The sequence below is a fragment of the Podarcis raffonei genome, chromosome 13 (assembly GCF_027172205.1).
Source record: "Podarcis raffonei isolate rPodRaf1 chromosome 13, rPodRaf1.pri, whole genome shotgun sequence".
NCBI classification, from domain to species: domain Eukaryota; kingdom Metazoa; phylum Chordata; class Lepidosauria; order Squamata; family Lacertidae; genus Podarcis; species Podarcis raffonei.
In genome coordinates, this window is record NC_070614.1 from 41470191 (window position 1) to 41492100 (window position 21910).

Below are 21910 nucleotides of genomic sequence, written 5' to 3' on the forward strand. Positions count from 1 at the left end.
TTGTCATAGGTTCAATTTAGGGTGATCAAAGAGTGGGTTTCCTTTATTTAAAATAAAAATTAAATTCCCCTGCCCCCCCCCACCTCGGCCAATCTGAATGGCACGAATTCTCCAAATAATTCCAAATTCACGCTAGCAATTGTAGGATACAGAGGTTGAGCATCTGTAGTGACTGTGTGTGATTACCATGTCCTTCTGAGGTGTGAAGATTCTGTGTGCCTGGAGGAGAACGATCTCTTTTCCATTAACCTTGTTTTCCATCTGCACAGAGAACCAAAGTTCACTGTGAGATTGCCTTTCTATATATGGTAGGAATATGCCATGTGGATCCATTGCCCTGTATAGCTGTGAGTGACGGATGCAGTGAGATTAGGCAAGGAGGACATTGCAATCTGGGAGAAGCAAGAGAAGCTGTTTTTGGTGAATTGTAACTTTTGCAGTTACAGCATCCAAGGACCGGGTGAGGTTGATAACACTTCTGCTTCCCTGGCACCTCCTGCAATCTGCCACTGCAGCCAGAGATGTCAGCAGCCTAGTGAGGGAGTCCTGGCCTATGGGGAACTGCTCTGATTCCTTCACCATCCATTTCCAGGTCAGGAGATTCAACAAATTCAGCAGCAGAGCAACTCTAGAAACATTTGAGAGCCAGGGGACGCTTATATGTAGTATACGCAGTTCTTAGACATCATTTGAAGATGTATTTCAAACAAAGAAGTACTAAAATAAGAAATCAGCTTTATAAGAAATGCTTAAAATCATAGAATTATAGAGTTGGAAGGAACCCTGAGGGTCATCTAGTCCAACCCCCTGCAATGCCAGAATCTTTTTGCCAAACATGGAGCTCAAACCCACAACCCTGAGATTCACAGTCCCATGCTCTACCAACTGAACTGTCCCAACCTCTTTTTTAAAGCAATGTGAGTGATTGAAGTAATTTATTTCTATTTATACCACATTTCTGCCTCCTTTTTTCATTCTGCAGTGATGGGATGTTTGGGTCCCCTCCCCCACGCCATAGGAAGCGAGCTCTAGACAACTGGAGCCACCACCAAGAAAGCCCTGCCCCAGATTTGGACCCACAGAGGAAAGACCATAAACTGTGCTTCTGAGCCAGATCTGTGACCAACTTCAAAGGTCTATTAAATGCATCTTTAATATTTCAGAGGTGGGGAACCTGTGGTGGCTCTCTGGAGTCTAGGGCTGATGTCAGTTGTGGTCCAGCAACACCTGGAAGGTCACAGGTTCCCCCATCCCTGATATATATCTTTGTCTGACAGAGCAAGTTTTCCTCTGGGTCACCTTGGTGCAGGAATTGAGCTGCTTGGTGCAGAATTTGCACACTAACCCTGCTCATTTACCAAGGCAAGAATGTGAGCTTAGTTTTTTGATTCCTTTCATTCTCATTGCCTGCAGACCATGTGTGAGGGATATGCTGCTCCTTTAATGAAAGAAGAAAATGGCCACCCCAATTCCAGATTCCAGGACATCTTCAGTGGTACCTTGTGCCTGTCTTTCACTGAGGAGCATCAATGTGATGAGGAACGTCATCCTAGAGTTGTGACTTCACACCATTCCCAGCAACGTGGGCGTTTCAGTCAATATGTACGGGAGATGCTATGAGGGCAGATGCTGTGTTGAAAGCAAACAGCTTATTGATGGTTTGGAAGGTGGTGGGGATACCAGATACCAAGCTGGGTTACAAAATGTACCCAAACAAGACGTCCGTAGCAGATGTTGTGATGGCTTGGATGCTGAAGGAGAACAGAGATCCCACCCAGAGTTGGACATTGACGAGATCAAGAAAATAATCAAGTTGCACTCAAACACAGAATGTAAGCAAACTTGTGGCAGCAACTGGAATGATCCTCCACAAGCCGATGGGGATTTAGATGGGGCGAATGATTTGCATGTCTATCTAGATGAGGAGGGTGCCCAAGATTTGTCTTCCGACGTGAACGGTGACATTAACCAAGACAGGGGTGGAAGCCCTAATCAAGCTTTCCACACAGATGTGGAAGGAACCCGAAGTGTCTGTCCAGAGGTGGAGGGAGAAGCAGATGTAGATTCCATTGAGGACTTTGATTCTGATGCGGACGATGGAGAGGACCATGTTCTCTGCTTGGATGTCAGCGATGGTGACCGAGACTTCGACATTAGCACCGGTCATCGGGACGTCAACCGCGAATCGTCCCTCGCGGCCACCTTGCCCGTTTCCCCTTCTGTACCTGACAAACCATACAGGTGCCCCGAATGTGGGAAATGCTTTGGCACCAGCTCCATCTTGGGCCAGCACCGCCGCATCCACAGTGGAGAGAAGCCCTACAAGTGCGGCGCCTGCGGCAAATGCTTCACCCGGGGCTCGACCTTCCTCCAGCACCAGCGGACGCACACGGGCGAGAAGCCGTACAAATGCCCCGATTGCGGCAGGTGCTTCGGCCGAAGCTCCAACCTCATTCAGCACCAGCGGGTCCACACAGGGGAGAGACCCTACAACTGCGGCACCTGTGGAAAGTCCTTTTCTCTCAGCTCCACCCTCATCCAGCACCAGATCATCCACACGGGAGAGAAACCGTACAAATGCCCCGATTGCGGCAAGTGCTTCAACCGCAACTCCAACTTGCTGAACCACCGGCGGGTGCACACCGGGGAGCGCCCCTTCGCCTGCCGTGCCTGCGGCAAGACGTTTTCCGAGAGCTCCTCCCTCACCCAGCACCAGCGGACCCACACCGGTGAGCGCCCTTTCCGGTGCAAGGAATGCGGCAAGTCCTTTTCGCTCAGCTCCACTCTGATCCAGCACCACGTCACCCACACCGGGGAGAAACCTTACGAGTGCATGGACTGCGGCAAGTCCTTTGGCCTCAGCTCCACCCTGCTGCGCCACCAGCGTGTCCACACCGGAGAAAAGCCCTTCGAGTGCCAGGACTGCGGGAAGACCTTCGGCATCAGTTCACACTTTTTGCAACACCGCAGAGTCCACACGGGCGATCGCCCCTTCCATTGCCCGGATTGCGGACGCGCCTTTAGCCAGAGGGCGCATTTGGCGCTACATCAAAAGACCCACCAAAACGGGGCAGCCCCGCAGCTCCGCCCCCAAACCCTCTACATCTGCAGCGACTGCGGGAAGAGCTTCGGGCAGAGCTCGCACTTGGCGCAACACCAGAGGGTCCACACCGGCGAGAGGCCGTACCGATGCGAGGACTGTGGGCACTGCTTCTCCCAGAGTTCCAAGCTGCTGGAGCACCAGCGGGTCCACACCGGCGAGAGGCCGTATGCTTGCAAGGATTGCGGGCGCCGTTTTGGGCACAGCTCGGCGCTGTCGCAACACCGGCGCATCCACACCGGCGAGAGGCCGTACCAATGCCCACACTGCGAGAAGGCTTTCTGCCAGAGCTCGGCTCTCGTGCAGCACCAGCGTATCCACACCGGGGAATTGCCGTACGCGTGCCAGGAATGCGGGAAGCGCTTCCGATACCTCCTGCAGTACACGCGGCACCAAAAGGCGCATTTCAGGGGAGGGGCCTCCGCTGCTGCTCTTGCAGGAGAAGCAGCCACATTAGCAATGAAGAACAAGCTGGTACCTTCAGCAGGGGATGAGACTTGAACGGCGAATGGTTCTTCCACAGCGGAACATGGAGAGTGACTAATTTGGCACGAGGCTGAGGGGAATAGCAGAGGCTTATAGGGCAGAGGGAATTCTGAGGAAATGGTGGCAGGCAAAAATGGTACTTAGGTGGGGAGCGAATCCTGTAGCATCATAATGCTGCTTTGGAGAATGGTGTGGCAGAGGGAGTGGGGCAGCTGTTTCTTAAGTGGGGTGGCCATTTTGAATCACAGAAGGTGTGAATACGGAAATTAGGGTCAGCAGAAAGCAGGCCCATGTAGTAGAGCAAACTTTTTCAGCAGGGGGCCAGTCCACTGTCCCTTAGACCTTGTGAGGGGCCGGACTATATTTTGAAAAAAGAAGAAGAACGAATTCCTATGCCCCACAAATAACCCACAGATGCATTTTAAATAAAAGGACACATTCTACTCATGTAAAAACATGCTGTTTCCCGGACCGTCTGCGGGCCGGATTTAGAAGGCGATTGGGCCGGATCCAGCCCCCTGGCCTTAGTTTGCCTACCCATGTAGTAGAGGAAAAGGAAAATCCTGTGTGAGGGACATTTTAAACGGGTCGAAAGTTGAAGACAAAAATTAAATGGGTGGAAAGTTGAAGACAAAAATATTCTCCTCATAACCTCTTGTATGTTTGTCCTCAGGGAAAATCTTTTTTCTTCAGAAATGCTCCCTAATATTAACATGTGCGTACAAGAGGCAGAAGAGGAAATGTTCCTCTTTGGAGGCACTCTTCCCTCCAATAATGCTGTCAATTTTACTGTCACTGATTTCTTCATGGCACTTCTAGAGCACTTCATCTATAAGTAGGATTTAATTCCTGTTCCAAGATATAAAACCTCTGATTTATTTATTTTTAATCAACTTAGGGGGAAATCGCTGAGGAAAATGGAAAACTGCTGCAGTAGTTCGTGGCATTCAGAGCTAAATGTAAAATGTAAATGTAAAAATACATAGGTCCCGCTATCCAAATACTCATTTGAAAATTCACTTATCCAAAAATGAGGAATTTGTACCCAAACTCGTCATACACACTGCAGATTCACATAGCCAAACACCAGACCTGTGTGTAGAACAAAGTTGCCTTAAACGAGTCTTACTTTTTTTGTGTTTTGCTGGTCCGTGGTTGTTTTGCTAGAAACCATAGTGGCAGGGGAGAAAAAAAGGGGGAGAAATCAGACAAATATTTGCCTTTTGTAGGATTTCAGAGGGTTTTCCTGTTTTTTTGTTCTTTTGTAATTTTGAAGTCTTAAGTTCCGTGGTTGGGAGCACATTAGAAATTTCCCCATTGGAATCAATGGAAATTGTTGACTCGTTATGCAAATATTCACCTAACGAATGATTTCCTGAGAATGCATTGTATTCGGATAGTGGGACCTGTGTGTACCTCTTTAGAATGATTAATACATTGTGTCTAATTTGGTTGACACACATATAATACTATTTTATACAGTTAGGAGAGAAGCAAGAGTACATTTTAAATAGTTCTAGTATTGTTGATTAATTTTTCCCTACGTTGAGTTCTACCAACGTAGAACCCAGAATAAACCCACTGAAATTAATGGACCTAATCATGCCCATTAATTTCATAGAATCATAGAATCATAGAGTTGGAAGAGACCACAAGGGCCATCGAGTCCAACCCCCTGCCAAGCAGGAAACACCACCAGAGTACTCCTGACATATGGTTGTCAAGCCTCTGCTTAAAGACCTCCAAAGAAGGAGACTCCACCACACTCCTTGGCAGCAAATTCCACTGTCAAACAGCTCTTACTGTCAGGAAGTTCTTCCTAATGTTTAAGTGGAATCTTCTTTCTTGTAGTTTGGATCCATTGCTCCTTGTCCGCTTCTCTGGAGCAGCAGAAAACAACCTTTCTCATTCCTCTATGTGACATCCTTTTATATATTTGAACATGGCTATCATATCACCCCTTAACCTCCTCTTCTCCAGGCTAAACATGCCCAGCTCCCTTAGCCGTTCCTCATAAGGCATCGTTTCCAGGCCTTTGACCATTTTGGTTGCCCTCCTCTGGACACGTTCCAGTTTGTCAGTGTCCTTCTTGAACTGTGGTGCCCAGAACTGGACACAGTACTCCAGGTGAGGTCTGACCAGAGCAGAATATTTGGGTCTACTCTGGGAATAACTAATAATTGGATACAACCCAACGGTTCCTGTCAAATTAAATTTAGTTGTTAAAGACAGCTTGATCCTGGGGAGATTTTGGTGGGCTTATTGATTTCATTTGGGCTTGGTGCAGCTAATTTCTGTATAGCAGTGGCTCCCTGTTAGTGGGCTGCAGACCCCAGGGGGTCCACGAAACCCACCCAAGGGGCCCGTGGTACCATTCACACAACAAAAACTACCATGGAAATATCAAAATTTTCAAAAGTAGGAGGTCCGTGGCTTTCCTTTTGAAAAACAGGGGGTCTGTGGTACTTAGCTAATTGTGAATCACTGCCATATCAGGCTGCATGGTTGATCTTAGCCGTGTTCTCTTCTGAATAAATATGTACGCTATTCAGCTGCATGTCTCTCTGGAACTGAATGGAGCTTACCTCACATTCAAACCACACACTTAAAATGCTCTGATGCCACTTTAAGCAGCCATGGCTTACCCCAAAGAATGCTGGGAGCTGTAGTTCGTTAAGCGTCCTGAAAGCTGCTGGGTTGCCTCCCGTTCCCCTCCTTTAGCAATCAAACCCTCTTCAAGGGATCTCTGGAAATTGTAGCTCTGTGGAGGGAATAGGGCACCTGTAACAACTTTGGGCACCTGTAACAAACAGCAGCTCCCAGAATTCTTTGGGTGAACCCACAACTGTTTAAAGCAGTATTACAGTGCTTGAAATCTGTTGTGTGAATGCGGTCTGAGTAGACATGAATAGGATTGGCCTGCACATTCAATGGGACACATGAGCTACGCCACCCTTAATCCATAGCATTGCTTTTAGTAGAATTTCCACTGCAATCCTCTAAATGTCATTCAGAAGTAAATCCCATTGAGTTCAGTATCCTATACTCCCAGATTTGTGGGGAAGCCTAGTAACTGGATTTGGGCCAATATGTACTGTGGACTCAGTACATCTATTTTAAGGACATATTGGTAATCACTCCAGTGATTTCTTTTGTTTGAAATGCTGGCATAAATGATATGTTGTTTTTTTAGTTGTAATTGGTGCTTGGAAGAGTTTCAACTACTGATCTTCAGCTTTCCAAAGGTAATTACATTTAATTGCTGCCTTCTAAACATTCTTTCACCCTTCACTTTTAAGAGGGAAAAATCCCAAGCACTAGTCTCTGAATTTTTCTCTTTAGTTATTTTATTCTCTGCCAAATAGTTGCGTTCTGGCAAGCAAATCTTCCACATGCCCTGCACCTGTTAAAACTACCCCTGTGACCACCTCCTCTTGCCAAAGAGTTAAACATAATTGTTTCTGGTTGAGAAGAGGGGCCTTTATCCTTCACTCTGCCCTTGAGGCGAGGACAAACAGTTGTGAGGAAGCATTGTTCTTTGCTTCCAGCTTTGTCCAGAGGACATACACCAGGAGGAAAGGGAACCTCTGAGAGAATAGGCTCTTAAGAGAAAGGCTGGCATTCTTGATTCCTTCCCCAAGTCTGAGAAAGGCAGTGAATCCTACTAGTTAGAGGGGGGGGCATGTTTGGAAATCTAAGAAACTGTTTCGGGTTCCACAAAATGCCCATTTCACAGAAGAAAAGTCGGCAATCCTCATAGTGACGCCCCCTCCAGACAAAAGGTAGAACACCTGCACACACCTGTAAACAAATAAAACACAAAAGCAGGTGATGGTCTGCAAAGACCCAACAACTTCCAACAAACCAAATCCCAAGAAAAAATAAAATCATTAAGAACTGGGAGCGGCAGGGAGCTGGGAGCAGCAAGGGTGTTGTTTGAGAGTGTTGTGGTGCCCACAGGCACCATGTTGGGAACTGCAGAGTTAGCCTGATTCTCCTGTGTTTTGTCACTGGTTCCAGAACAGGGAACCAAGAGCCAACGGGGTTAGAGAGGGCAGCGCTGTGAGCCCGTCAATGCCTCACTTTCTCTCAGAGAGATAGAAATTAGCTTTTCAGTATTCTGGGTAAGGTAGGTGGACAGCCCTTTCTAGAGGAAAACACCTCTCTTGTGAACAGCAGGAGAGCTAGAGCGGCTGAAACACGCCTTCACAGATTCTTGAGCAATCAAGCTGTTTTCAAGATGTTGATGCGAAAACCCTGAGAAGGAACAGAATGGACGTCTGCTTCCTGTTCCCCAGGGATGAGAGACATCCCTCGATTAAGAATGTAGCATAACTGAGTTATCTCATTCACCGGTTTGTGCCTCTTTCACTTGCTTGTAATAAAGACTTGTGGGCACACCTGGGTGTACATCTCTTTTTTACTGAACTTCAGGATTGTAGTCTCTGCACGGTTTGAGTCTTGGGGCTCTCCTATTCCATAAACTTTGGGTCTGTTCTCTACTGTTATATACAGTGCAAGGTTTCTCTGGAGTTATCCGCCCTCTCTCAGACAGGTATTTCCATGAATTCGTAATGGGTAGCCCTCCAGATTTTGTGGACTACAGCTCCCATCATTCCTGACCATTAGCCACGCAGCTTGTGGCTGATGGGAGTTGGAGTTCAACATCTGGAGGGCACCAAGTTGGCTACCCTTATATGAACATGCAAAAACGATTTTCTTCGCAGGGGCTGATATGCCTTTACATGCTTCGTTCTTAATTATATGCAATTAGATTTTAATAATCGGCCAAGATGTATGCATGCACACCCTTCAGCTAGGATGCAGCTACAAAAGCAATACTGATGAAGGGACTGATGAAGTCTGATGAAGGGATATCCTAAGGAAAAGCTGGACACTCCAGGATCAAATCAGAAACTGGGACGGCTTCTGTGAATCCTGGACTGTCCCCATATACCTAAAAGCCCACCTTCTTGGTGGTTCTGCCACCCTCAGAAGCTCTGGCTGGTGGGCCTGGAGAGGGCCTTCTCTGTGGTAGCCTCTAAGTTGTGGAACTCCCTCCCCATAGAGGTGCAGCCATCTGGCAACTTCTTTATACAGTTCGGGGCGAATACTGAAGATACATCTCTTTACCCTGGCCTTTGATACGTGAGGTGTATATTTTCAGGTCCCACCCTATGTTATGTGGTTGTATTTTTTTAATAATAAGTCTTTACGTTGCTGTTAATGTTGTGTTTTAACCCCCTGAGGGACCTGAGGACGAAGGATGGGTAAGAAATTAAAATTATAATTAATAGCAGTAGCCATAACCATCACGATAAACTAAACAGATGTAACAAGAATAAAACGGTCAAATTAAAATATGATTAGAACACACAGGACCAACAATAGCAGATTAGTGGCAATATCATCACCCAACTCCAGGAGGTTAATCAGAATCATTTTAAGAAATTTATTACTTACACCCCACCCATCTGGGTTGCCCCAGCCACTCTGGGCAGGCTTCCAACAGAATATAAAAACACAATGAAACACCAGACGTTAAAAGCTTCTCAAATCTTGGGGACAACTGCAATAAGGACCCTGCTTTGCACACGTGACGTCTTCATTTTACACATGGAACAGGGCAAAGGGATGTTCAAAGGAAATCTGTAGATTTTGTCTTTTAGTCTGGGAAATCCTGGCTGTCATCGCTTTCCTTAAATCAACCTGCCTGACTACAGTGAGCAAGCAAGGCTGCCTACCGGCTAATTAAACAATTTAAACGCACTCAAGGAGCGCTTGTGTTGGTCTGATTGCTTGATTAAAAAATAATTTCTTCATTAGCCTGGGGAAACACCGTGCTAATTCCAAGAAGAACCACAAACTGCTTCCACACCCTTAGGAGTCTCTCTCTCTGTTTTTCTCTCTCTCTTTGGTGGTGGGCAGTTTCAACCTTTTGCCCTTTCCCACAATACGGCTACCACCTCCCAAATTCCCCACGGCAGCCAGAAATCCAACAGGAGCAGCTTTCTCCAGGCAGCTGGGAAAGAAGGACCACAAATTAAGTATCTCGCCCGAGGAGGTATTAAAGCTTTATAAACGAGTCCTTTGCATCTGTAAAAAGAAGAGAGAAATATGCACAACTCACAGACAACACATAGAATAAGAGAACCAGAAGAACATACGTTCAAAGATTGGATAACGTTTATTGAATATATGGGAAATAATTGTGTATAGGTGAAAACGCTGGCAGCATTAAGATAAATTCAGCAGTGTAAATCAGTTTTGATGGATGCAGTAATGGAATATTGAATGGTACAGTTTTTGTAAAATACGCAAGGATTTATGATATGTAAAATGAACCACGGAAAGAGAAGGGAAGTCGTTGATGTCTTAAGGAAAATGAATATATTGAATTGTAAATAAGAAAGCTTATTAAAATTTATATACAAAAAAGAGGAAGGGGGTTGGGGCATCTTGGCTCCCGGCGCTTATCGCTCTGGACCGCTTTGCAGAGGAGCGCCGAGCTGATCTGGGAATCCTAGTTCCCCAAATCCACTGCGCTCCTTGGAAATCGAATGCGCCCACGAGGGCGCAAGGCGCCTTCCCGGAGCTGCAGCCAAGAGATTCCTCCCTGAGCCTGCTCCGTCCCAGAAAGCAAGCCAGGAGCCTCGGCCCCGGCCCCGGCCACCTGCCTCTTTAAATGGAAATGGTTAACCACCATAGAGAATGCCTTCTCTTTCTCCCTTCCATTCCCTGCCTGCAAGCGGCGGAAGAGGGGGACCGTGCAGAGGAGGGAACTTCCTCTGACTCGCTCCCTCCCAGTCACCCTGAGCCCTGGTGGCTGGTGAGCGGAGACAGGGTTACTGCAGTGCACAGGGAGCTCGGGGCGGGGGGCTCCCCTGGCCTTATGGGGAGGGGGGGTCCCCGTGGGGGGCAAGATCTCCCCAGAGCTGCAGACGTCTGAGGCAGCGGCAGCTGCGATGGTGAGTTTTAGGGTGTCTTGCAAGAGCTGGGAAATGGGTGCATTTCTATTTTTAAATTTTTTATTTTGCAAACAAAAGAGACGGGCTTTGGCGTTGGCGGTTGTGTGGACAGGCCAAATGCAGGGATTTTGTTATGGTTTTGTTTTGCAAAGGATCAAAACATAAGTCATTATTTAGTGTGCTGGCACCGGGAGATCGGCAGCGTTGTACTTCAGATCACTTCGCTCTCCTTGTCGTAGCCTGGGGAGGGGAGTTAGCGACGCGATCCGAGCCCTTGGGTTCCAGCGCGATTTACTCCAAAGTACGCGTGCATAGGATTGCAACCTGAGAGAGAGATTTTCGTATTTGCTCGGCAACGCACATTTAAGCAGATGAAGAAGCGTTCCTGATCTGCGTTGTTGATCCTAAGCATGAGAACAAGGGGAAGTGCCATTTATTCTGCATTAAGCTTTGTGAAATAACAGCGGGTGAGGAGCGTTTGTTTTGTGTGTGTGTGTGTGTGTGTGTGTGTGTGTGTGTGTGTCTTCTGAAGCAGTTGTGGACAGAGAACCACAGTGTGCTGTGCTAACACCTGCGTATGTGGGTGGGTGTCTCATGCCAAAAGAAGGGACGCAACCTTTTCTGCTCCTTAGCTGTGAATCATCATCTATTAACCCCCTAACTCTGTATAGTCCACTGATCCTCCTTGTACAATTCTTCTGTTGCTTTCCCCAAATAATAATAATAATAATGATAGTTATATTTATTTATACCCTGCCATTTCCCCTGGCAGGGACTCTGCGTGGGCTACAGATAAAATAAGAACAGCTAAAAATATATGGGAAAAACAATTAAACATTAGTATAATTAAAACTCTCTTTCTCTCTAAGATATTTTAAAAGTATACAGACAGTTGCAACAAAAACAGCACGGCACCGGCCCCCTTATTAAAAGCAGTCGGTTCCCAAACACTTGTTGGAGCAAGAAAGTCTTCACCTGCTGCCTGAAGGACAAGGAGGAAGCCAGTCTAACTTCTCTAGGAAGGGAGTTCCAAAGTCTGGAAGCAGCCACCAAGGCGGCCCTGCTGTCTGTGAGTGTGACAGAACCAAGAGATGGGTCTCCCCTGAAGATCTCAGAACTTGGGCAGGTTTGTGTGGATAGTGATTTTAATTAACAAGTTTTGCATTAACATAAGATCAGCAGTAAAACTCAGTGACCAATGCATTTCAGAGTACATACAGGGATAGCCCAGGTGGTCAGCCAGAATTAGTTCAGCAATGTCCAGAGGGCCACAGGCTCCTTGGTTTTTTTAATTAAAAAAAAAAGAAAGGGAGCTCTTTGAACATTTGCGAAGCCCATCGCACAACTCTTTAGCTGAAATAAACCTGTGCAGCACAATCCTAAACTTTGTTTACACAGAAGGAAGTGCCACCATGTCCAATGGGACTTATTCCTGAGTAAGGAGCAAGATCTGCCAGGACGAGCGGTTAAGATGCAGCCAATCTCTGGCTCAGCCAGCTGCCCATTGCTGAGTGGCAAAGCGAACGTTTTGCATGCAGGCGTGGTCCCAGGCTCAATGGCTGGCATTGCCAGTTGCAAGAGATCTTGTGTGTGGGGATGGGGAATCTAGCAGGGCTGGGCAAGACCCTGCAGAACTGCCTGGGCCAGAATAAACCATGCACCCTACTCGTGCTAATGAACTAAGAGTCTGACTCAAAAAGAATTGCATCTCTGGGAGGGAGAATAGGGGTCCCTGGGGTTGCAGCGCTCATCTCGCTTTACTGGCCGGCGTACAGCTTCTGGGTCATGTGGCCAGCATGACTAAGCCGCTTCTGGCGAACCAGAGCAGCGCATGGAAACGCTGTTTACCTTCCCGCCAGAGCGGTACCTATTTATCTACTTGCACTTTATTGTGCTTTCAAACTGATAGGTTGGCAGGAGCAGGGACCGTGCAACGGGAGTTCATCCCGTCGCGGGGATTCGAACCGCCAACCTTCTGATTGGCAAGTCCTAGGCTCAGTGGTTTAACCCACAGCGCCACCTTATTTAAAGTGGTATAGCAGTGCTTTAAATGTATTGTGTGGATGTCGCCTTCACCTTCAGTGCTAATGTGTCTGTTTGTACGCACTTCATACTTGCAACCCGTTTGGAATCTGCCCACTTCCCAGAGTTAAATTGATTATTATTATTTTCTCTTTTCTCCACTTCCCCCCCTTTGCAAATTGTGGCCAGTCCCCATCACGAGGGCAGCGTAAATTAAGAGCACATGGTGCTTGTAGGCACTAAGGAACGGAGTGAGGACTTTGTATCTGGACTTGGCCCTCTCTCAAGTGGGCGTTTGCTGCCAGTTCCCAGTTGCCAAGGCTGAGCTCCGTAGTAGCCTCTGGAGACAAAGGCAGAACCAGGACCTGTCCCTTGGACGCGTGTCTTTGCTAAGGTGCTAGAGCTGTTTGTGTCCTTGGTGGCTTCCCTGTTTTGAACAGACCCTCTGCTGCGCTGGGTCCCTTTGCTTGTCGGCGTCTTTGTGATAAGGGCTTGAAACCGGGGCAACAAATCTCAAAGAAGTTGTCCCAAGTAAGAACAGCAATGTCTGTTCCTGGATTAGACTGATGGAGCAAAGAATCACATGAGCGTTAGGTTAGCTGTCCATGTTAGCTTTACATCTGGATATATATATATATTTATAAATATAAAAACAAACTTTTTGCATTCTGCTGTGCTATAGTGGAACCAACAGGAGGTGTGAATGCTATATTGTGTGCATTGCTGTTTTGTATATTTTTGAACCACCCTGAGTGAGCCGTTGCCACGGCTGCCACTCTCCACCCCCCTCCCACTTTTTGGTTAGCAACTGGAGAGCCAGGAATCGCTTGGACCTAGGAATGTTCAGTCCATGGTGCCCCCTCTCTATGGGCTGGGCTGGCAGAGAACAGGATGCTGGGTAGTGGGTATCACCTATGGAGCTAATGTTCCCCAGTCTTTTTTGGGCAGTGCATGTCACTTTTAGTTTTTAAAGATATACCCATAGATGTCAAAATCATGCCACTAGCTATGCTGGCAACATGTTACCTGCAGGATCAGTCTTGAGAGAATTTCAGGTGGGAGAGTGCAATTATGTCCTGCTTATGGGGAGACTGCAATTATGTCCTGCTTATGGGGAGAGTGCAATTACGTCCTGCTTATGGGGAGAGTGCAATTACGTCCTGCTTATGGGGAGAGTGCAATTACGTCCTGCTTATGGGGAGAGCGCAATTATGTCCTGCTTATGGGGAGAGTGCAACTAAGTCCTGCTTATGGGCATAGCTCATCATGGCTACCAGCTCTTAATAACCTTCTCGGTGAATTTGTCTAATCCTCTTTAAAAGCCATCTCAAGTTGGCCATCAATGCTTCCTGCAGGAGCGAGTTCCAAACACTCTAGTTTGCTTGCAGCTCTCTGTGATCAGGGGATGATTGGCATCAGTGAGCTGCCTTTCACTGGTATTGATCTCCTATTAAGTAGAGGAACCGCAGGATTCCCCAGCACACAGCCTGAAAGCGACTGATATGGCTTAGCACTGTTGACCCTGATAGAAAGGAGATTTTTCAACATCTCGGGTAAGGCGAATGGACTTAGCCTGTTGTTTTTCACTCTTGGGTCTGCAGGTCCCCTAGAAAATGCTCTTGCCGCAGCACCCCACATGGATGGAACAAAGGAGGCAAGCGATCCTGACGAACCTGGAGCTTTGGAGGAAGGGGAGACCCTGAGAATCACCCATGCAGGTGGGAAAGATGAAAGCGGAATTCTTGTCTTGAAAAGAGGGGATATAAGGTCCACACCACCAGCCCTCTCATGCCATTCATCTGGGATTGGAGGGCTCAAGGCCCACCTCTCTCTCGCATCCATATCCATTGCAACACGTATTTCCTCCTCTCCTTCCAAAGGTTTAGATTTCCCACCCCCCCTTTTCTTCCCAGGTTGTTTCTTGAATTCTAGGATTTCACTCTTGTGAAATCTTCCCTTTCCTCAAAAGTCAACAAATTGTGACTTCCTGCAGCTCCCACTTCCATCAGGCTCTCTAACCTCACTTATGGATCAAGGGTGGGGAGCCTGTAGCCCTCCGGATTTTCTTGGACTCCAAATGCCATCAGCCCCGGCCAGCAGGGCCAATGGTCAGGGATGATGGGGGGTTGTAGAATCTGTGTTCATTTAAGAGCAACAACATTTAGAACGTTTCAAGTGCTTAACAACCAAAAGACATATTAATTAAAGGCAGCGCATTAAATGGCGACGAATGACGATGAATTAAACAGCAATATCCATCATTAACTCAAGTGCATGAAGCACTGACGAGATCCAAAAGCCCAGCCGGTTGGTGTGTTTGTGTGTGTCTAGGAAGCTCCATAGGGGCAGCCAGTCTGCGTGGGAGGTATTAATTAGCATGCAACAAGTAGAAGATAAAACGAAAGCTTCCTGGTTTAATAACTTGCCTGGTCTGGGGAGGAAAATACCCTTCCTAGCTTCCAAATGGGTGATTAGTTAAACACTTGAGCTGATGCAGAACCAAGTTCACGGGGTCTCCCCAAAACAGAACGGTACTGGGGAACAAGCTCAGTTCCAGGGTGGCTAGAAATGGGATAGATGGGCTTGTAGGGACGCGGGTGGTGCTGTGGTCTAAACCACTGAGCCACTTAGGCTTACCGATCGGAAGGTTGGTGGTTCAAATCCCTACGACAGAGTGAGGTCCCGTTGCTCTGTCCCAGCTCCTGCCAACCTAGTAGTTCGAAAGCACGTCAAAGTGCAAGTAGATAAATAGGTACTGCTGCAGCGGGAAAGTAAACGGCATTTCCATGCACTCTGGTTTCCATCACGGGGTCCCATTGTGCCAGAAGCGGTTTAGTCCTGCTGGCCACATGACCTGGAAAGCTGTCTGTGGACAAACGCCAGCTCCCTTGGCCTGAAAGCGAGATAAGCACCTCAACCCCATAGTCACCTTTGACTGGTCTTAACCTTCCAGGGGTCCTTTACCTTTTACCTTTTTTACCTTTACCTTTTTTACCTTTAGATGGGACTGTACTCTTGAGGCTGCTTTGTATGTTGAAGGGAATCCTGTGTGGATGGCGTCCCAAACTTTTGCACAGCTGAGCTCTGGCAGATTAAAGTTTCTGCCCGTTCCAGGTTATTTGAGACCTCCCCGTTTCTGATTCCTTCTTCCTTCGTTGCCTCTTTGCCAGGTGATGCTGAGAAGATGGAGCCCTTGAAGGAGGTGGAGGAGGAGGAGGAAGAAGAAGAGGGCATTTTATGTATGGAGTCCGGACGCCGTGTCGGGGATGACGACTCGCCCACTGCGGCCCTTCCGCAACGCGGGAAGGGGGAGCGCCCATACCCCTGCGGCGAGTGCGGGAAAGCGTTCAGCCAGTGGTCGAAGCTGGTGCGCCACCGGCGCATCCACACGGGCGAGCGCCCCAACACGTGCACCGACTGTGGCAAGTCCTTCACCCAGAGCTCCCACCTGGTGCAGCACCGGCGGACGCACACGGGCGAGAAGCCCTACGTCTGCGGCGACTGCGGCAAGGCCTTTTCCTGGAGCTCCAACCTGGCTCAGCACCAGCGGACCCACACCGGGGAGAAGCCTTATGTGTGCCGGGAGTGCGGCAAGGCCTTCTCCCAGAGCACCAACCTCATCAAACACCAGCGCAGCCACACGGGGGAAAAGCCCTATCGCTGCCCGGAGTGCCCAAAAAGCTTCTACCGCTCCTCGGACCTCATCCAACACCAGATCACGCACACGGGCGAACGCCCCTTCAAGTGCGACGAGTGTGGCAAGGGCTTCACCCAGAGTGCCAACCTGGTCAAGCACCGCAAGATCCACGCCGGGGAGAAGCCCTTCCGCTGCAACGACTGCGGCAAAACTTTCATCCAGAGCTCGGAGCTCATCCAGCACCAGCGGACGCACTCGGGCGAGAAGCCTTACCAGTGCCAGGAGTGCGGCAAGCGCTTCGGCCACGGCGCCACCCTGGTCAAGCACCAGCGCCTGCACATGGGGGTGGAGCCGTACCGCTGCGCTGACTGCGGCAAGACCTTTGGGCTCAGCTCGGCGCTGGAGCGGCACCGGCGCTGCCACAGCGAGAGCCGCCCCTACGCCTGCGGGGAGTGCGGGCAGAGCTTCTCGCTGGCCTCCAACCTCACGCTGCACTCGCGCATCCACCGGGGGGAGAAGCCGTACCGCTGCGCCGACTGCGGCAAGTGCTTTGGCATGAGCTCCACCCTCATCCGCCACCAGCGCATCCACACGGGCGAGAAGCCCTACGCCTGCCCCGACTGCGGCAAGGCCTTCGTCCGCAGCTCCCACCTCACGCAGCACCGGCGGACGCACACGGGCGAGCGGCCCTACCACTGCGAGGAGTGCGGGCGGCGCTTCTCCCAGAGCTCCAACCTCATCACCCACCAGCGCATCCACATGGAGGAGCGGCCCCACGTCTGCCATGGCTGTGGGCGGCGCTTTGCCCAGGAGGAGGAGCTGCAGCGCCACCAGCAACAGGAGGACGGGAAATGCAGCGGCAAAGGAGGTGCCAGAGAGCCAGAGGGCCTGGGGGAAACCTGTGGGGAAAGCCATGCACCGGCATCGCACCCGGAGAGCGGCGCCACTTGCGCCATGTGCGGGCCAGAGTGCAAAGATGCAGCCGGACTCATGCAGCACCAGAAAGGCCACATCCCCTTCGTCTGCAACATATGCGGGGAGAGCTTCCAAGATGGTGCCAAGTTAGCGCAGCACCAGGAAAGCCACACGTCTTACATCTGTACCGAATGTGGGAGGAGCTTTGGGGACTCCGGTGCCTTAGCCTGCCATCAGGAGAACCATGAATCTTGGATATGTGGCATCTGCGGGCAGAACTGCAAGGACCGCTTGGCCCTGGTGCAGCACCAAGAAGCACACTCGCTGCACATCTGCGGGGCGTGCGGAGAGAGCTTTGTCGACAGCCAGGCACTTGAGGAGCACGAGGAGAGCGGGAGGTGCAAGGAGGACTCCAAGCTCCTGTTTGGCCCAGGATCCCCGAAGACGCCGGTGCGTGTGGATTCTAGGGAGAGCTTTGCTGTTGGGACGGCTCTCGTGCCGCGTAAGGAGGGGGAAGCGTCGTGGGGCTGTCTGGAGCGTGGGGAAGGCTGCAAGGATAGTTCGGCCTTGGAGTACCACCAGCAGAGCCACCGGCGGAGGCCTCACACCTGCTCCAAGTGTGGACAGGCCTTTGCCGATGGCGCAGCCCTCTCACGCCATCGGATGACCCACATGGAAGCGGATTTGTACAAATGTCCCCAGTGCGAGCAGAGCTTTGAGGGCCTTTTGGCCCTCACTCGGCACCGGGGGGAACACGTCTGCGAGAAGTGTCTGGAGTGTGGCCAGGCCTTTGAGGACCGTGAAGGCCTCTTGCTCCACCAGAAGAGCTTGGGGGACAAATTGCACGGACGTCTTGAATCCAGAGAACCTCCTCAGGCCGACTCAGATCTTGTAACTCAACTGAGCGATCCCATGGAGGAGCCTGCTGACACAGGTTTTACCACAGCCCAGAAAATATTCTCTGGTGACCAGCCCTCCAACGAAAAAGTGGTGTCCAGCCGCCATGAGAGTGTCCCACTGGATGAACAGCCCTTTAGTGACCCCTTGAGGCCTACTTTGCACCAGAGAATCCACCCGAAAGCTCAGACTCTGGACGGTGTCACACCTGAGAGCATCCCTGAAGAAGAGGCGGCGTCTTTGGGTGGGCTGGGCCTCCAGGACAGCTCAGCTCTTGCCTCACAAACCCCACCCGAAGAAGAGGCTGGTCTGGGCCCCCTGGGTGACAGCTCCCTTAAAGTCAGCTTGGTTGCCGCTCCGCTGCAGAAGAGAGCTTCTTCCGCCGACAGACCTCCTCCGGTCTCCACCGAAATGGCTGCCCTCATCCGCCGCCCGAGCACCAAGCCCTACAAGTGCCACGACTGCGAGCAGAGCTTTGCGGACGCCGGTGGCTTGTCATGCCACCAGGCCGGCCACACGAAGGGGCGGCTGCTGAAGTGTCCCGAGTGCGGGAAGGGCTTCCCGGAGAGGCTGGCTCTGATCCGGCACCAGATGGAACACACGGTAGAGAAAGCCAGGGCCGTGCGGCAGACGCCACCACCGAGAAACAATCGCGGCAAGGAGAGGGACCCCGGGAGCCCCCTGGAATTCGGGGAGAGCTTCACAGAGATCTCGGCTGTCCTTTTTCAGAGGGAAAACCACGTCTCTAAAAGGGGCGCATCGCTGCGGCCAAAGGATCGTGGTGGGAACGAGAAGCAGAGTTTAGGCGACCCTTTGCAGACCACGGAGCCCTACTTCCACCTTGATTTGGGGAAAGCCTCGGGTGCCATGGGAGTGCTGGGCCAGCGCCATGGGCAGCAGGAGAAGGGCAGATACTTTGGGCACTCTGAGCCTGGGAAGATCTCCCGCAACAGCTCGATATTGCTGCAGCACCTCCAGAACCACACGGCAGAGCAGCCCTGAAGCCCTGGGGGATTGTCTCGGTGGAATTTGGTCAGTACCAGGCAGGTGTGACCTGTGATGCTCTGTCTTCTGTCACGCTCCCCACCCCCTGTTCGATGGTCAAAGCTGAGGGTGGGGTGTACATAGGGGTAAACTGGGGCAACTCAGTCTGCCCAGGTTTGGAGACATGCCCTCGATGGAGAGAAGATACTACGGACATTATTATTATTATTATTATTATTAGGGTGGGGGGTCTGTGCAGATGCGCAGAATCGAAACGGGAGGTGCTGCAGCAAACAATGCAAGTTGGGGAAACCCTCGAGGTTCTTTACCAGCAAAATACACAGTGGCTCTTCCTTTTCAGGTATTTTTCCCTTCGTTCATCCTTGGTTTTCCCTCTGAATCAGATGAGCTCAAGTCTCTTTGAAGGGTAGCTAAGCTTGTGGTCCTCCGGATGTTGCTGGACTACAGCTCCCATCATTCCTGCTGGGGCTGGTGGAAATTGAAGTCCTAGCAACACCTTGATAGCTTCAGCTTAGTCCCCCCCCCTTTAAAACATGGAATTAGCCAGGAGCTGACAGCAGGTGGCCTTGTACAAAAAGTGGAATGGTTTCTCTCTGTGTTTCTGTATCTAGTGGGAGGGCTAGTTTCCAAAGTCCATCTTTCTCCCCCTGCAATTTTTTTTGGGGTATTTCCTATAAGAGCTATTCCAATGCAGACAGATTTTGTGAAATAAGGTGAGATAGGAGGTTTTTTTTGTTTTGTTTTTTAAATCACCTGAAAATACAACATACTGGAATGGCTCATTGGGGTACGTTCTGTATCTACTCCTGCTTGCCACTTGTGGTTGCTTCTCTGTTCTGACCACACTTAGCAGGATGCTGAGGCTGGTTTTAGGTCTTTGAATGTGAGTTTGCTTCCTCCTTCCATGACATGCTTGCTTCCCAGTACATGGCATCAAGTAAACCAGGATATTTCGCTGGCAGCCTGTCTCCTCCCACCCACCAGCTTTTCTCTAACCTCACATTTCCACTGTTCCACCCAGTCTACTTTCAGGTGAAAACACTGATGATCAGAAATGGGTTCCTGTGGACATGTGTGAAGAGATAGGATCTACTTGGCACATCTTAAGTAAAGCAGGTTCTCCATATTTCTGCACCCTCAATGTATCTCTGACTTCTACTGGTTGTATTTCTTTTTCTGTGGGGAGAGGGGGTTCCTAGTTAGATTTTAAAACAAAAAAAATACTCCCCATCCCTGTACATTTTAGGTTTGCTCAGTCATTCAGTGCCAACGTCTACCTCACCAATCCACGTTGAGGTCTTTGCCCATAGAAAGTGCTGTAGAGTTGATAAAGTAATAATCTTCAAAGACAAACACAATCTGTGGAATTCCCTGACACAGGAAATATATGGCAGCAGACTCTTAACTTGCCCCATCTGAATCTCTGAATGCTGTTCATAGCTATGAATCCTTTTCTTACCTGTTTGCAATCCTATAATAATAATAATAATAGTAATAATAATAATTTATTATTTATACCCTGCCCATCTGTCTGGGTTTCTAGACTTCCTTTAAACGGGAGCAGGGCCCATTTAATTCAGTGGGGCTCACTTCGGAGTAGGAATGTGCTGTTAGGTTTTTCCTAATACACTGCAAGCAAGCAAGCAAGCAAACAAACAGATCTCCCTTACCCTGGCACAGCTTTGATTTTAAACTTCTTCCCTGGCGCTGGCATCTACCTCACCTATTCAAGTGAGCTGAGGCGTGATCCTTGACAAAGCAGAAAAATTGGCTGCTTGCGTCAGGTGGAACTCCTGGTCACATGATACCCATAGTAAGATGGAGAGCTTAGTAGCATGGACAATGAGACCAGCCGTGACATGGGTAGATTCCAGCACAGTGTACAAGACCCACCTTGGAAAATGTAGAGCAAGGGTGGGGAAGCTTTGGTTATCCAGATGTTGTTGGGACCAAGACTCCCATGGACTATTGGCCATTCACACTGGGGCTGATGGGAGACGTAGTTCAGCAGTATCTGGAGGACCAGAGGTTCCCCACCGCTGCTACATAGAACTAGCCAGTTTACACGTTCATTGAGACTGAAGCTCCTCTAAACCACCCACAGCAATAGTTCACAGTGTTGTCCTCATCCTTCAACCCACAATGTACTTGAGTCGAACCTACGCAGGCTCCTGGCCTGTTCACTCTATGGTTAAATGAGGCTACTCTAGAGAAGCAGGGGAGCGATCCTGATGCATCCTTTGCTGCCTCGTTCTTGCTATTTTCTGAACTTCCAATGAAGACGGGCGCCATTTGAACCGTTGTTTGTACGTGTGGGTTGCTTCTTATTGTAGCACTGCAGAGATCTCCTGCAATGGGCCTTCCCTGTGGCTTCATCAGGGACCTGCACGATTGTACAGGCAGGCTTAGTAGCTGCCGAAGGTGGACCGGTTAAAAAGGTATCTCTGAAGCAGCATGCAAACCTTGGTTTCTTGTGCAGAGCCCAGATGCAGAACAGAAGACGGCGTGTCCCAGAATCCTTTGTGACATGGAGAATGAGGTGCCCAGTGCAGGCTGGTCAAATGTACCTTCAGATGCCCCTGGCTTGGAAGAGAGACCACTGGAAGCTTTCTGCATCTCCTGAGCGGGATATAATTGAGTGTTAATTCAATCAATACTTTTCCTTGTGTTTCCCTCCACCCTTTCCTTCAGCCTCATCATCTTCCTTTCCTCCCCAGCCTTGTTTGCTGGGGCTGTCCTCTTTGTTTCCAGCAGCGCAATCCTAGGCCTGTCTACTCAGAAGTAAGCCCCGCTTTGTTCATTGGGGGTGGGGTTTACTCCTAAGTAAGTGTGTGCTGGATTGTAGCCTTAAGCACTCATCTTTTGTAACTCAGGGCGAAC

At 49.6% G+C, this 21910-nt stretch overlaps 1 protein-coding gene across 1 annotated transcript; it reads left to right on the forward strand.

Annotated features, from left to right (window-relative positions):
• Nucleotides 1–1329: 1329 nt before the first annotated feature.
• LOC128400643 (zinc finger protein 721-like) lies at nt 1330–19487 on the forward strand. The gene is made up of 2 exons (XM_053362985.1): nt 1330–3480; nt 16018–19487. The coding sequence occupies exons 1-2, from the start codon at nt 1601–1603 to the stop codon at nt 19025–19027; spliced, it is 4890 nt and encodes a 1629-aa protein (XP_053218960.1). The 5' UTR covers nt 1330–1600; the 3' UTR covers nt 19028–19487.
• Nucleotides 19488–21910: the final 2423 nt, after the last annotated feature.